The sequence below is a fragment of the Pholis gunnellus genome (genome assembly GCF_910591455.1).
Source record: "Pholis gunnellus genome assembly, chromosome: 13".
Classification (NCBI taxonomy): Eukaryota; Metazoa; Chordata; class Actinopteri; order Perciformes; family Pholidae; genus Pholis; species Pholis gunnellus.
In genome coordinates, this window is record NC_136540.1 from 6,151,575 (window position 1) to 6,167,618 (window position 16,044).

The 16,044-nt window shown below is 43.3% G+C and overlaps 2 protein-coding genes across 2 annotated transcripts; one reads left to right on the plus strand and one right to left on the minus strand.

Moving 5' to 3' along the window:
• Positions 1–318: 318 nt before the first annotated feature.
• slc12a9 (solute carrier family 12 member 9) lies at positions 319–9,446 on the plus strand. The gene is made up of 14 exons (XM_079171974.1): positions 319–498; positions 2,539–2,770; positions 2,923–3,057; positions 3,152–3,289; positions 3,413–3,715; positions 3,836–3,943; positions 4,160–4,271; positions 4,359–4,516; positions 4,602–4,684; positions 4,758–4,882; positions 5,347–5,539; positions 5,633–5,807; positions 7,018–7,164; positions 7,249–9,446. The coding sequence occupies exons 2-14, from the start codon at positions 2,566–2,568 to the stop codon at positions 8,088–8,090; spliced, it is 2,724 nt and encodes a 907-aa protein (XP_079028100.1). The 5' UTR covers positions 319–498; positions 2,539–2,565; the 3' UTR covers positions 8,091–9,446.
• Positions 9,447–9,502: 56 nt separating this feature from the next.
• On the minus strand, positions 9,503–15,681 carry hsd20b2 (hydroxysteroid (20-beta) dehydrogenase 2; the record flags this gene model as incomplete). Its single annotated transcript, XM_079171975.1, has 11 exons — positions 9,503–9,772; positions 9,863–10,012; positions 11,123–11,188; positions 11,327–11,408; positions 11,503–11,537; positions 11,674–11,718; positions 11,874–11,941; positions 12,558–12,668; positions 13,347–13,422; positions 13,602–13,648; positions 15,531–15,681. The coding sequence occupies 11 exons, from the start codon at positions 15,679–15,681 to the stop codon at positions 9,629–9,631; spliced, it is 975 nt and encodes a 324-aa protein (XP_079028101.1). The 3' UTR covers positions 9,503–9,628.
• Positions 15,682–16,044: the final 363 nt, after the last annotated feature.

Sequence of the window (16,044 nt, forward strand, 5' to 3'; positions counted from 1 at the left end):
TGTGTGTGTGCATTCAAGTTTTTTTTAAATCTCGGTGGACCCACCTCATGTAGGCTCCACGTTTTGGAAGTTATTAATACGTTATTGGAGATGTCACGTTAGACTGCAAGTAAGGGGCGTGGTAACTTTAGGCAAGCAGCAGTACCTTTGCTCATACAGTTTGTGGTCTTTTTTTTTGCCCTCCCCTTTTGGTAGTCACATGGTCGGTTTCTGCTCTTCCCGTGACACTTTTGAACAAATAATAGGGGAACGAGGCGTGCCATGGCTGCTGTGTTGTTATTGGGCGGCACATCTTTCACAGCATCCAACTCTCGGGACAGCTCACGTCCTGTCATGTCCACCGTCCTGCTGCGGTTATATTTTGACCGTCCACTGCGCATCTGACCCGGGCTATATCTTCTACTAAAAGCAGAGCGACAAGAGAGGCAGATAGGCAGACCTCTGGGCCACGGAAACAAGTAGGAAGTGGGTGAAACTGTCCCGTGGAGGTTCCTCGAGGTAAGTTAGGCTGTCCTCGGTGTTTTGGGGATGCTGGACATCAGAGGGTGCGTCTGACCGAATCACATCCTGGATGTTGCCGTTTGAATGACACACGCACACACTGCGCGCGAGCGCTTCACACCGGGTGCGTTGCTTTATGACCGCCCCGGCCGGCGCGGCCACTTCCTGGCAGAGAGCCTCAAAACGTAAACAACATGAAGCTGCTAAATGACGTATTATTCAGCCAATGTTTTCACAAAAGACGTAAAGTTTTAATGTCGCAGTTGCTCCACCGTCACGTATGTGTATGTGACGGAAACGGTGATTTTTTTTTTTTTGGGTGGCCGACTTGTTTCTGAAGTCGGGTCCGTGGACCCCGAGAGGGCCTCTTCGGGTGGGTTTAGGCGGTCTGCATGGACGTGAGAGATGTTGGCTCAGTGCGCCACTGACAGCATCCTGCAGAGCTTGGCCGAGAGGCTAAAGCCGGCTTCCAGCATCACCGAGGAGAAGGGAACTAGCAGAGCACTTGATATGGATCAGTACATGACAGTAAACAGTTCACATTGTAAACTACTTCCCTTTTTAAACTGCTCATAACTCATCTCCCCATCATGGGGTTGAAAGAATGTTTCATAAGATGTGTTTTACTATATGTGTGAATGTTGTGCAAATGTAATACAAACAGCCAAATTACCTTTGATCAGCAAAGGGTCGATAGACTAGAGATGCCTAAAGAGTACCTCCCTGGAAACAGGCATGCATTTGTTAAATTGAGCTGCAAATGTAATTATTTACAAGATCGAATGATCCGTCCATTATTCTCTTGATGAGTCATCGATGAGTCATTGAGCTTGAAATTGCTCGTCCGACCATCGGTCTAAAACTCAACACATTGGGGGACAAATAAAAGCAGGTAATTGTCAAATCTGAGCCGCTGGAACCATTTTTGCTTTAAAAATGATCCGTATGATTAAACGACTAACCGATTAATGGACTAATTGTTTCAGCTCTAAAGGTAAAATACAGTAACGTCTTAGGTAGAAAAGAATCAGTAACTGGGTGTGGTCCCTATATTAATTAGGAGATCATGTCCCATCTTGTTGTGGTCATGTGATTCCTGTATGACTTCATAGCTCACAGAGAGCAGGGTTGTTGAGGCCACAGCTTCAGTGATGAAAACTGCCTCTTTGAGGAAAAAAAAACATGGGAAAAGTTGAGCGCTGCTGGCCTCTGAGAGAGAGAGAGAGAGAGAGAAATAAAACAACCAAGATCACCTGAACACAGAGGGGCATGCTCAGGCTGCTCAGCTGAGATGTCTGCTCTTCTCTTTTGAGCTGCGTGTAAAAACAGACAAGCAGCTGTGAATCAGGTGACTGCAAATACCAACCTGCAGTGTGAGCCGCAGACTCTCTGGTGGCGTTTCGGTGCTCGATGTTAGCAATGTTTTGCAGTGAAGGGACGTAAAGAAGGGAAGTGACGGTCTGTGGAAAAGAAGTAACAGAACCGGTACTAACATTGTAGTATCAGCCAGGTGTGGCACCCGAGTGCTGATTTAAATTAGCATGCTTGTGTTAAGCCTCTAAATCTGAAGGTTTGTCAAACTCAGCTGCTCAAAAAGCCTCTCAACTCTTCAGAGTAAACAATTGTTTTATGTAAGGCCTGAAGTGTTCATGAGGCGGTGCATGACCTGTTCTGCTGATCACATGATGATCTTCACTTCTTGGCCAGCGCTGGCAAGGTTAGCAACCTCACTGTGTGTTCATGGGTGTGACAAAAACAAACGCCTGTGTGTTTGCAGCTTGTTGCTACACTTGATTTGAAACGGAGAACAATACATCAAGTAAACAAAGGCTGTATACACACATATAAGTTACATATATAAGTAACGCTGACATTATATGCTGCGTTACTGTCACACTTTGTCCGTAAAAGATGGGAACTTGTTCAACAAGGACACGCATTGGCCTTAAAAGTGGACTGTGTGCATCCGGGGCATGCGGCATCCATTACCCTGCAGGCCTTCTCACAACATGTCTTCATTCATTTTGTCTTTGACAGACTGATCCCAGGCTCCTCGCACCAACCATGTCGAGCGAGCGCACCCCTCTGATCACCTCAGGGGTGTGCGGTCTGGCTGTGACCGCGGTGGCATGCGGCGTGGAGTTGGACGCCGCCACCGAATCCGGCCCCGGGACACCGAGCAAAGACCCTCGACAGCTGAACACCTTTTTCGGGGTGATGGTGCCGACCATCCTCTCCATGTTCAGCATCGTGCTGTTCCTGAGAACCGGTGAGCGACTCGCGCGAAGAGAACAGAAGACTAGAAGGCCGTTTTTTTTTGGGTTGTAGACAGTGGGAGTTAGCATGAATCCCTTACAACACAACTGAGTCATTGTGCTGCGCAGTAGTGACTAACACTGACGTCATCGCTCTCTCTTGCAGGGTTCGTGGTCGGTCACGCGGGGCTGTTACAGGGTCTTCTGATGGTGGTTGTGGCCTACATCATTATATCTCTCACAATACTGTCCATCTGTGCCATTTCCACCAACGGTGCTATACAAGGTGGGGGAGCCTACTGTATCCTTAGAGACCAAACTGTTGTTTGTCCACCGAGTGTTGCTTGATCTTGCCATTTCAGTTGAAACGTCGGCCCTTAACTAAATGTGACCAGACATGATAAGCCGGTCGCTGGGCCCAGAGTTTGGAGGAAGCATTGGTTTGATGTTCTTCCTGGCCAAAGTGTTTGCATGTGGAGAGTACGTTCTTGGTCTTGTGGAGGCGATCCTCGATGTATTCGGTTCAGATCCTGGTAAGTCTTTGGTTCATGTTCATGTTTTTTGTGTGAACTAAACTACCTCCACCTACTTCTTAGAACACATCCCTTGTTTTTTTTTTCTTGAGGATTCTCAGTTTTCTCCTTGCTCTGCTGTAGAGTCGTCTGTGTCGGAGGGCGTGCGCGTGCTTCCTCAGGGTTACTGGTACACGGTGCTGTACTCCTCGGCGGTCCTCCTGCTGTGTCTGCTCGTGTGTCTGGTGGGCGCCCACATCTACTCCCGCACCGCCTTCGTCATCCTGCTGTTGGTCACTGTGTCCTTGCTGTCCATCTTCATCAGCTCCGTGGCGGTCAAACCTCGGGATTTCGTCATCACCCACAAGGGGGCCGGCAACCAGACCCTCCGCTACAACGCCAGCTACACGGGCTTCAACGCCACCACTCTGAGGAACAACCTGGGCTGTGAGTGTTTGGGGCTTGATGTTGTTGTCAGAGAGGATATGAAAGTACATTGACTTCTTGTACATTTTTGGGGTCGTCTATTCACGGTCTCGCTGTTGTTCCTCATTTTTGTCATTGCAGCTGGTTACTCTTTGGACTACAGCACCAACTCTGTCATGTCTTTTGCCACCGTGTTTGCGGTCATGTTCACCAGCTGCACCGGGATCATGGCCGGAGCCAACATGTCAGGTTAAAGCTTGTTGTCTCGCATGTATAATCACATTGGTGGAAGGTAACTGGAGTATTTCTGCCATGATGCCATTGCCACTTTTAGCTTTTGATTCATGTGCATGTCGTTATGCAGAACATTGTCAAACGAGAGATTTGTTTAAATTCAGTAAATCTGCGTTGTGCACACAAACATGCACACCGTGACGTTTGCTCTCGCTCCGCATGTCTCCGAAGGGGAGCTGAAGAGTCCGAGTGTTTCCATCCCTAAAGGCACCATCGTGGCCGTCTTTTACACTTTCACGGTCTACGTCCTCCTCTTCATCCTGGTCAGCGCCACATGTGACAGGTCTGAAATGGTTCCTAGTGGTGTTGTCTGATATGAATCCTTAAAGAGAGATCACCAATATAAAGTCATTTGTTTCTTTTTCTTTAGGACCCTGTTGATTCAGGATTATGGCTTCCTCCAGAGGATAAACCTCTGGTCGCCGCTCGTCACCGTCGGGATATTCTGCGCTGCCCTTTCAGCTGCAATGTGCGCTATGATCGGAGCGTCCCGTATCCTCCACGCTCTCGCTCTGGATCACCTCTTTGGTACGGTTTGAGGAGGTTTTTGGCTCATCATATCGGGGCCCTCTTCACTCATTTCCTAACAGACTGTTGTTTTTCCCCCTCACAGGTTTGCCATTAGCCCCGGCTACAATCACATCAAGCTCTGGCAATCCGTGGGTGGCGGTGCTGTACACCTGGGGGTTGGCACAGGTGAGCGGAGCTTCTGCGGCATATTTTCAGAATAACGAGTGGTGACCTAAGCTGTTGTGCGTCTGTGTTTCAGTGCGTAGTGTTTGCAGGCCAGCTCAACGCCGTGGCAGGTTTGGTGACTGTTTTCTACTTGCTGGCCTACGCTGCGGTTGACCTGGCCTGTCTGGCTCTTGAGTGGGCGTCGGCACCGAATTTCAGGTAATAAAAGATCAAATCGCTATAAAAGGAAAAATAAGCTATCGGTCAGCATTGCTATCATACTTTTCATCAGCGTGTAATTGTTGTTTTCAGAATAATATTGCAAACAAAAACACCTGCTGTTGAGGTAAAATATGAAATACTGTCTGAGAAGGACAAGTTTTAGGCTTTTAGTTCTGAAACAGCTGTTACTTATTCATTGAGTTCTGGCAAATAAAGTAAGAACATGAATCTGAAATTGCTCAGTGATACAAGAAACGCTGAAAATGTGAGCTAGCTTAAAGGTGTCTTCTTTTAGAGAGTACAGACTCAACAACATATATATTTAAAACCCAATCGGCCTCACTTGGATTTATTACTTTCATATAATTTACGGGGCAATAAAGCAATATTTATTGTCTTATTGGCTTCTGTTTTTAACGTGACCGGCGGCCTCGATTATTTGTCTCTGTGTGTTTTAACAGGCCGACCTTCCAGCTCTTCTCCTGGCACACCTGCCTGCTGGGCATCCTGAGCTGTTTAGTGATGATGTTCGTCATAAACCCCGTGTACTCCTCGGGCAGTATCGTCCTCCTGTTACTGCTGCTGCTTTTCCTCCACTACAGATCGCCCACCAGCAGCTGGGGCTACATCAGCCAGGCTCTCATTTTCCATCAGGTATCTGGACTCGTGCCGAGACAAACACACACACACACACATGAACAGAGAGCGCCACAGCGTGTCAACAATGCCGTCTTCCTTTTGGTTTAGGTGCGTAAGTACCTGTTGATGCTGGATGTGAGGAAGGACCACGTGAAGTTCTGGAGGCCGCAGATGTTGTTAATGGTGGCCAACCCTCGCTCCTCCTGTCAGCTCATCCTGTTCGTCAACCAGCTGAAGAAGGGAGGCCTCTATGTTTTGGGCCACGTGCAGCTGGGAGATCTGGGTAATTCCCTGTGGATGGTCTGTGATTGTTCATCCACAGCTAACAGTATTAAATTAATCTTATCTGTGAGTTATTTAGTAACTCACCTTTTGGCCCTTTCATGTGTCTGGAAGCCTTTCGCTGATGTATTCGATCAACATGGCATCATGTGATTAGTCTTATCATTCTATCTGAGAGCACATGAACAAGCAGGAAATGTTAGAGCAGGTCGCATATTACTGAGGTTGTGTAACAGATCCGATTGGCTTCCCTGAAGTCACGGGCACCATCATGGAAGACGGCCTCCTGGGCTTTCACTTTCCATCTGCTGCTTCTCTTGCATTATTTATAAGATAACAAGTTTCCTCTGTTTCATTGTTGCATCAGCACCTGAGAGTTTAAACCAGACATCCTTTAATTCAGCCAAATGTATAGCTCCTTGTTTGTTTAGCTAAATAGCCACAAATCCTTTTCAAATTGTTCGAAATGATATTATGTGATTCAGAAAGCGGACATTCATTCACTGACTCACAGTTGCAATTAGATAAGTTAACGACAGTTTTGGAAAGTAACTAAGTCTATGAACGCAAGTACTGTACTTAAGTTCAAATTTGAGGTACTTGTACTTTACTTGAGTATTTTGCATTTTTTTTGTGTAAAGTATTTTATGTTTTACTTCACTATATTTGTTTGTCAGCTACTTTCAAGATTAAATTGTACCTTTTTAGCTTTGGATCGCTTACAAAGAAGTCAAATTGACCAATAAGTTGTTAACTTCAGTTAAGAATAGTCAACCGCTGGAACCACTGGACCAGACTAATTGTATTGGTTTGTATATAAAGTCCATCTCAACCAGCTACAGCGGTGAAATGCTGCTGATGCACTGATTTACCACTATTGACACTATAATAATGTGATAATAATAATATATCAGGTCAAGGAGATATTTTACTGCAGCACAAGTACTATTACTTTAAGTACATTTAGCTGTACTAAAGCTGATAAACTTAACTTATGTACTTGTACTTTTCTGTTTTTAAATGCAGGACAGTATTTTTACATTGTGATACTTTTACCTTTTGCTTAAGTAAAGGACCTGAGAACTTCATCCACTAATGTAACTGTGTTCAGTAGTTGTTAATCTATAAATGGAAGCCCTGTGTTGTATTACTGTTTGTACTATGTAATCTATGTATGAAATACATCTCTTTCTAATTCTCCTGTGTTCTAGACTCTCTGCCATCGGACCCGGTTCAGCAGCAGTACAACTTCTGGCTGAGCCTAGTTGATAAACTCGGTGTGAAGGCCTTTGTAGACCTGACGCTGTCCCCCTCTGTCAGACAGGGAACTCAGCATCTGCTGCGCATCACAGGCCTCGGTAAGCTCTCTCGTCCCTGCCATTCCCGCATTCAGCACAGATTATGGTGTTGCATTTATCCGTACTTCTGTTTCCCTCTACAAGGCGGCATGAAGCCCAACACACTGATTCTGGGTTTCTACGACAGCTGCACTCCCGAGGACTTCTTCCTACAAGATTCCGCCTTCTGTGACTCTTCGATAGGACAAGGGAGTGAGGGCGAATATAATTTTGGGGTCGACTTGCCTTCATTGCAGGCCCATTTCCCACCGGTCCGGCATGTTGAGAGCCCGCGCTGGCTGTCGCCAGAGGAGTACGTGGGCATCATTTCAGACGCCATTAAAATGAACAAGAACGTGTGCCTCGGCCGCTATTTCTTCCAGTTGGAGGGAGAGGGCAAAGACAGCAAGGTGGACGGGTCGGCGCGGACAATAGACGTGTGGCCCCTCAACCTGCTCCAGCCGGACAGCCGGGATTACGAGGACGTGTGCAGCCTGTTCCTGCTGCAGATGGCCTGCGTGCTCAACATGTCCAACAAGTGGCGCCACGCAAGAATGAGAATCTTCCTGAACGTGGAGACGGAGTCCAGCGACCAGGGCTGGGTGGTGAACGAGGAGACGTTCCGGGAGCTGCTGAGGAAGCTGAGGATCAGGGCGTCGATAAAGATCGTGCCGTGGGACTCTGTGGTGCAGCACCATGTTCAGCCGAACGGGGAGCCCCCCGCAGAGCCCACGCGAGCTCTGTCCGAGGAGTTCCTGTCCGCAGTGAACTGCATGTTGATGGAGCACAGCTCTCAAGCCGCCGTTCGCTTCCTGTATTTACCTCGACCCACCGCTCAGCGCAGCCAGTCACAGCAGTACTTGGCTCAGGTGGAAGCAGTGACCAACAGTTTGGGGCCAACGCTCCTGATTCACGGGGTCACCCCAGTCACTTACACTGATCTGTGAGCATGTGCGGCTGTTTTGTTCACTGGTATTGTAGATGCAGCAAAGTCTTATCTGTGTGAGTTTAAACTCTGGTTACAAGTATATTTAACACATAAGTTACAGTATGTAGCACCAGTTAAAATATGTTCACCTAATGAAGCTTTTTTATTGTTTTACGCAAGTTTACAATAGGATCACAGAGTGCATTTTTAGAATACGCCAGGTTTTAAAATAGGTTATTTTCCTATTTACATACACTTGAACTGGCTTGTAGATTGAGCCTAAAAATGTGGGAATACTAACTTTTGTGGGTGTGGTTTATGTTGATACATCCTCTGGTCTTTTCACATGAGGCGGAAATAAGAAATCTGTCAAAGACACAATTAGTTTGGAGCAATACGGGTTGTCTATGACATTTAATATAGAAATTTATATTCATAATTTCAGGGATGAAATTATGAATTTGTGATAGCAATTGACCACGGTAAAAGTTTCTAAATGGTATTGTGTTAAAGCATAACCTACATTGTCCTACATCCTCAGATTTCTGCTGGACCAAGTCATCCAAAGACTTTTTTTTGTTTGTTTCTGATCTGAATTGAGGTCTGATTTTTGTTTCCCATGCAGTTCTGCAAACATGTCTTCTTTCGCTGTGAAATGTGCATCTCTAGTCTTCACAAAGGGAACCGTTTTATACATGTGACCTCGGAATGATGAACAGCATCTGTTGCTGTTGTGTGTGTGTTTACTTGAAAACTACACTTGGATTTTGTGCTTCATGATGCAGACTCTCAAAGTACATCAAAAATGGTTTCATTGATAGTTACTCTAATCCACTACGACCAAGGATGAATCAGACCAACTCAAGGCTGAAACCAGAGCAAGTAGAAACATTTTTACACAATTAATTTACCCTATTTACAATACAAAATACAGAATAAATGTTACTGTTTCTTTTCACGTCTGCTATTATAGCGACGCAGCACTCAAATGGACCTTTTAACATCCATGAAAGGTCCATTTAACAAATAGGAAGTTGCTTAAAAGGCCATTTTGCATGGTCTTTTGGTATGCGCCATCTTGAATTGTGGTTAACTGTTAATGGAAAAGCCTGAAAGGACTGACTCTTGTATACTAAAAGTCATTACTGTAGATGTACATATTAAACTGCTGTTTGTCTTAGGTGTAAATATATGCCAAATGTAATGTGTATCGGTATCAAATGTAATATTGTAAAATCTTCACAGAAAATAAGTATTTAAAAGATTGTTTAAATGCGATACAAACAGATTGTGTGCGTGTATTTTTGTGTAATAGTGTATATATATATATTAATAGAAATAATTACTCTGCAGATTACCTCCATAGATGAATCAAAACTTAATGCAACTGAGAATAAATAAATGGGCAAAATATAACAATTTACATGTTTAGTGTAGTTTATTTACTATAGTAACCATGCTATGACACACATTTTGAGAAATCTGTGAAGCCTATTTTCATCTGTAAAAGTTAACATGTATGTCAGTAAGAACTTCTGTGCAGACGCAGGCACGTGACTACTCCTCCTTTTGTCCAAGCCCGTCCTTTGGCTTGCACACGTTTGCATCATGTCGGCTGGCTGTTGCGACGTTCCGCAGCTTTCTCACGAGGAACGGTGACATGCGTAACCAGTCCGGCAGCAGTATTGTGAGAGCCGTGTTCTGCGGGATGATGGGAAAGAGAAGGAGAGGCGTTAAGATATCGCCGCAGCTGACCGGTCTGTGAGTGATTCGGTCTCTCGTCCCTCTGACCTGGAGCGCGTGGGACAGACAGCCGCTGGTGTAGCTGGAGTGACCCACGGTGTTCAAGGCCTCGCGGGCGAACCCGGAAGCGCTCATCACGAAGAAGTTGACGGCCACGTTTTTCGTCATGTTGGTGGACACCATGAAGGGGGCCACGCACTAGGGAACAATGTTGGACAGGTTGAACTTTACTTTACATTCATACACATTAATTACTTTTAAAAGCAATTTGCTGTTTTGAGCACTGAGACTGAAAAACAATGAGTTCAGTGCAGAAGTCTCCAAAGCACAGTGTGTTGGATGCAGCTTCCCATGCAGTAAATAACAACAAAAAGAGGAAGATAACCTGTGTCCATGTAACCATAGACTGTAGGTGAGAGCATTAGGAGGCAACTGTTCATTTTATGAGCTGAATGTTTGTTCAACCGAATAAAACACTCTGACAGACAATTCAAAGCCACATGCGTCAGGAGAAAAAGGTCAGTTTTTGTGGAACTGAGTAACTTAGAAATTAATACACTTTAGGTTGAATGCATTGTTTTAAAATGTTGTTTTAATTGTGCTTGTTATGGAAGTAGCTACAGCTCGCATTGTCAAGGGCCTAACTCCAATGTCCCAATGTGAGGGTTTAGGGCTGTTCCTCTGTCAAACCATTGAGCGTTTGAGGGTTCTCGCAAACATTTGGGCCTAATCCCAATCTCCAAAATCACTGGTTAGTAGCCTACTGCTTTTAAAGAAGATAGTAGCTGTAGTTGGTCACCGTGAACCGATGTGGAGAATCTGCATTGATCCAAACTGACAGCACATACAAACGGGGGATTGAGCAGCACAACAGCAAACTGATGAGAACAGGTAAGTACCCAGTAAGTGGGACTACCTGTGTTAAAGTGTGTGGGAAACGTCATATAGCGCTTTATATCAAATTGTGTTGCCAATCTTTTGGTTTCCCACCATTTATTTCCCATCTAATATTACCACCGACCTGGCAAAAAGTAGGCCACTTTTACTGAGTCTCTTACTGTAAAATATCCTTAAAAACAGCAACACAGAAACAAGCCATTGTAATGACATCATTATTTTCAAGTGTCAACTCCTCTCAATTCTAGTTGAGTGTTTAGTCTGCATTGCTCTTTCTTTGTTCTTTGTGTTTGGTAACATGTTGAAATAATATCTTGTTTAAAGTAAATACAACTTTAAGGGCTTAATGATCATTTTCGTATACATTTCCGCTTTAGTACATTTGAATGACTTAAGTACTCCATACTTTACCTGAACAATAATTCCCTTTGACTTGTACTCTGCATGCAGACACTGAGAGAAATATGTTACAAAAATCTGAAATAAAAGAAGAAAGTCACAAAACAAGCAGAAGAGCGGGTGAGTGTCATGCATTAACAGTGAATATATAAGTGAGTTTGTGTGTTTGGATCAATGTGTACATGTAAATAACATAATGTCTGGATGAGGAAGTACCTTAGTGGCACAATAAAGGGACAACAAAGGCTGTGGACGGACGCCCATTTCAGAGGAGATATTGATAATCAGCCCTGTCCCTCTGGGAAGGAGAGCAAAGACAGACGTCCATAAATTCATTTAATATTCTCGTTACTTCATATCAACCCTTAACTTCTGGACTTTTGTGACATTACCTTTCAACCATGCCTGGAAGAACCAGTCTGGTCATCTGAGTGAAGAAAATATAAATCACCATCTTTTTTATATGCAGCATCAGCCATTTACAAAAAAATAAAACTTCAGATATAGTGGAAAAGGTACTTAAACACACAGCCATACAGTAAATACTCACACAGATATCTTACCTGAGGGACTGAAAGCATGTTGCAGTTGATAATCTGAGTGATTTTCTGGTCAGAATAAATGCACAAGAGAAACTATGAGTTAGAAATATTAGAGACAAACATGACCTCTAACAGCTTGAGTCAGACAAAATAAATCATCTGTTGTATTGCCTTCAGAAAATGATATTAAGGATGCAAATTCAGATTCAGACAAATGTTACCTGTTCAGCATCTGGTATTTCCAAGAAATAGGCAAAATGATCAGAGTAGGTCATTCCTACATTGTTAACTGTGAGGGTTACAAAGACACAAACAACCTTTGTTAATGTTGTCTTATGTCAGTCATTGACTGATTAAACTGAGCGCTACATGTTTGATGTTTTTTCTGGCTGCCGAGAGTTGAAAAATGTTCATCTTTTGGGGGTCACTGTCACAATCGCAGCGTAGGAGGGGCGGGACAAATACCACAAAAGTAGCCTACTCCTTGAACCGGGTGCCGTCCAACTTCAGCTCTTCAACCAAACAATTTCCAAATTTGTCAACAAAATCACATCATGGAAGCTAATTTACATGCAGTAATAAATAATATTTGATTTCAGATATAGTATATACTATTACTGTTACGATCTACACAAGATAAAAGTATAAATTTAGCCAAGCTTGCTGCATCATTCATTCACGTCCGGCATTTGTAGCAAACCCTGTGATCTTTGGCGCCCCCCAGAGGGGGCCTGGATTAGGAGACGTTGCTTCCCCTGACCAATATGGCGGCAATGATGACTTATTGCTCCAGTAAACAGCAGCTTTTCGAGAGTAAATTTTTCTCGCAATATTTCTCAGTTTCCAAAGCATCTGAATTACTTCCTACTACTTTTCTTGTGCTCTGTAATTGGTTGTCCTATTACCCAGAATCCCAATCTCCAGTCCCTGTAGTTGTTCAGCAATAGCAGGGTAGATACTTTGGCTGTCTGTGAAGTCCACCTGGATGGTGCGGGTCTTTCGTCCGTACTGATCTTCTGTTGCACATGGAAAGACACATTTGTTTACTGTAATGGGAAAACCATAAGCTGTATATAGAAGTGGACGTTGTCACTGTGACGTCACCCATTGGTTTGTGGACAACTACTAATTCTTCAGTTTTGAAGCCTTTATTTTGTCATTTTGGCCGTGGCCATCTTGGTGTTTGGCAGTCACCATCTTGTTTTTTTGCAACCAGAAGTGACACTAGAGAGTGGTGCTAAGTACAACAGAACGATGAATAAGACATTTTAGGCAACCAAAAATGTTACAATTAACTTTAAGTAAATTAAGACAAAACCATTGTTAACAACCCGTCGATCACAAGGAAGCTACGCCGTAAAGCATGCCCTGTTTTAGGGTCTATTTTAATTAATGGGACCATAATTTACTAAATGAACATCACGCTGTATTGACACAGACTTGAAACTATAGCGATTGAGACCATAACCTCGTGTTTACCATGTTTACTGAGGTAATCAGTGAGAAGTACGGTCATTTTCATAGAACTCTATACAATCTGACTTCTTTTTGCAACCAGAAGAGTCGCCCCCTGATGGCCATTAGAAAGAAGGCAGGTTTAAGGAACCTCCTCATTGGCTTCACTTATCACAACCGGAGGTTGCCTCCTGTGGAAAACAGTAGTAGAACAGCAGTTTTATTTTGTCTTCACTCACCTATTTCTTTGGCAGTCATTTGAAGCTTATCATCAGATCTGCTTACTAAAACAACATCCAGGCCTCTTTGGGCCAGCTAGGAGGAGACATACAGGACAGATAAGTTTGTTGGTTCTTTTAACCAACAACAACACTCTGCATTGGTGAGATCTCAAACCCTTCGGTCCAAAACAACTTAACAAATATCAACCAACTGTCTTGCTCCTAACTAGAAATATGGACCCCAATATGGAAAGAAATTGTTGGGAGACTCACCTCACGGGCATAAGCTTTGCCAATGCCAGATGTGGCGCCGGTGACAACTGCACAAATGAGAAAGCACACACGTTAGAGGAATACATTTTACACTCATTTTAGATTTATTGAAACCTTTGTCATGACGGAAGTTTACAAGATGTGGATTTGACCACCAAGACGACTCAACATTACCCTGATGTTATGTAAAAATGAAGGCTGAAAATGGAGCATTACACCTGCGTTTATTAAGTAGCTACCTTTCTTTCTTGTAGTCGGTATATTGTTCTAACCTGATGCTTACATATTACCTCTAGAACTTTGACACAGTAACTACAATCAAGTCGGCTCAGTTACCAAACTCCTCAACCAGCGCTGCAAAAATACAGACACATTCTTTAGATCTCTAAATTGTCCATTTTGCAAAAATATTGCACACTACTCTGCATCTCAAACAATCGGCATGGATAAAACAAAGTTTTCCACAGTGAGCTTCAGGTGCAAGTGTTAGTTATTAAATCATCCAAGTATAAAGCAGAGCCAAAGGGAAATAGTGAGGTCAAACGGGTAAGACTTCTGAGAGATGCACAGGGGAGAGGAGATGTAAGAAGAGGAGGAAACATCCCCTGTTGCCTCGCGAGAGAAAACACTCTTCTACTGTATGAAGTTAAGATCCTTCTCACGCAGAAAAACAAGACAAAAGGCCCGGTTTCTCTTGGGCACACACTTTTTCTGATGAAAAAACTTATTTGGGGTCCAAATAGTTTTTTTCATCAGAAATGTGTCAGAAGTGGAAACAAACTGCACCATCCTTAACAAAGGATTATGGGAAATTGACTTGGAAGTTGATGCGTGCCTGTAGAGGATCGAAATGTTTGCAGGAAACGTCCCATCATGTAGGAATGTGAACATTCTTATCAAGTCCCTTATCAAACTGCCGTCACAGAAAGGAAGTCTGGTGCTACTGATGGAAGTTATTGTTGCAAGAATATCCAAATATTCCCACATCTTAGCTGTCTGCTCTCTGTAGTTCACTAACTTACAGTCTCTACCACCTTTTTCAGAAGTTTAGACTCATCCCGTATATTGACGTATTTCTTCTTTCCTTCAATAATGACTATTTTAACAGAGACAAAAAGAACCAAATGTATAGTTTACATTTGAAATAGTTTTTGCCCCTAAAGAAGACAAATTGAATGATTAAAGGTTAAGTTTAATCAAGGACTCCGCAGTGTTGAATGCGACGTGAGAATATTGTTGTAACCATTTTCCCCCAAAATAACCTTTTGATTTTGATTTTCTTTCCCCCAGACCAGACAAGCAGGGACTGTAGATCATTATTGAACCACATTAGAGCATTTGGGCTCTAAATATTGTGGTGGCTGTTTTTCTTTTGGCCCTCTGCAGTCCACTCAGTGGTTAGATAGAAGAGTTTAAACTGTGATTTGTAAATCCACAGTATGTTAAGCTGACCAATAGTGCAAACCCTACACTAATCTTCTATTTCTGGTGTGAAGTAGAAAGCTTTGCCTAAGCAACATACCTGTGAATATTCCAGCTTGTTATAGGCTGCGTGATTGTGCACTTGACACTGAGACATGAAACTTCTTACTATTTAAATCTGCACACATTTTGATGATAATCTTCCAGTTTCTTTTACCAATGACAGACTTCTTCTTATATAACTGTCGGTGGGATCTTTGTCTCTTTCTGCTCCTTCGATTGTCAGTCCATTGTACAGCATTTTGTTCTCCATGTAAAAAACAAACCCTTCATAGAAAAACAACAATCTATTTGTAAAGAAGTCTTTCTGCAACCTAAAAGAATGAAAGACAGTTAAAAAATAGAGAGCAGTCCTCTCTCAGCTATCTGACTGTAACAACTCAAGCTTTTGTTTAGCCACAAAAGCAACACGTAAGAGATCATAACGTAGATTTTCTTTGACATTACCTGCCCATTGTCCATATGTCTTTAAATCCACATGCCAAAGCTCCGACAAAACAAACTGTCTGAATCCACACCAACATCTCCAGGCCAGTCTCAGCAGGTGGAAAACAACAGTAAATCCCCCAATGATGGCCAGCGCGTCAATAAATGACATTTTTTTTACAGCAGAGCTCTCGACTGAACAGGATTTCCTTCATAGACAATGGTAAATATTAGAGGAAGTGAAAACTTTGTTTACGTACAAACGGGAGTTCCGACACCCTGCAGACTGAACTAAAGGAACTGTTTTGTTTTTTTTAAATCGCCATTCAAAGACGCAAGATCCTTTTCTGACAAAAATGACAAAAATGTCTTTCAAGAGCTTAACATCAAAGAGATTGGGGTGCTTTAACAGATGACTATCTGCAGTGAATTACCCTTCTATCTCTGTTTTATTCAGGTATCAGATGAACCAACAGAGGGTGCTGCCGCTCTCTAACCGGCCACAGCTGGACCAGGATTTGACAGAGGGATACAG

What these genes read in the sequence shown, in the direction of transcription:
- slc12a9 (XM_079171974.1), top strand. Translation starts at nt 2,566, where the DNA reads ATGTCGAGCGAGCGCACCCCTCTGATCACCTCAGGGGTGTGCGGTCTG. An exon ending in GTCAGCGCCACATGTGACAG is followed by an intron (nt 4,272 to 4,358) that starts GTCTGAAATGGT and finishes CTTTTTCTTTAG; the next exon opens with GACCCTGTTGATTCAGGATT. An exon ending in GCTGCGCATCACAGGCCTCG is followed by an intron (nt 7,165 to 7,248) that starts GTAAGCTCTCTC and finishes TCCCTCTACAAG; the next exon opens with GCGGCATGAAGCCCAACACA.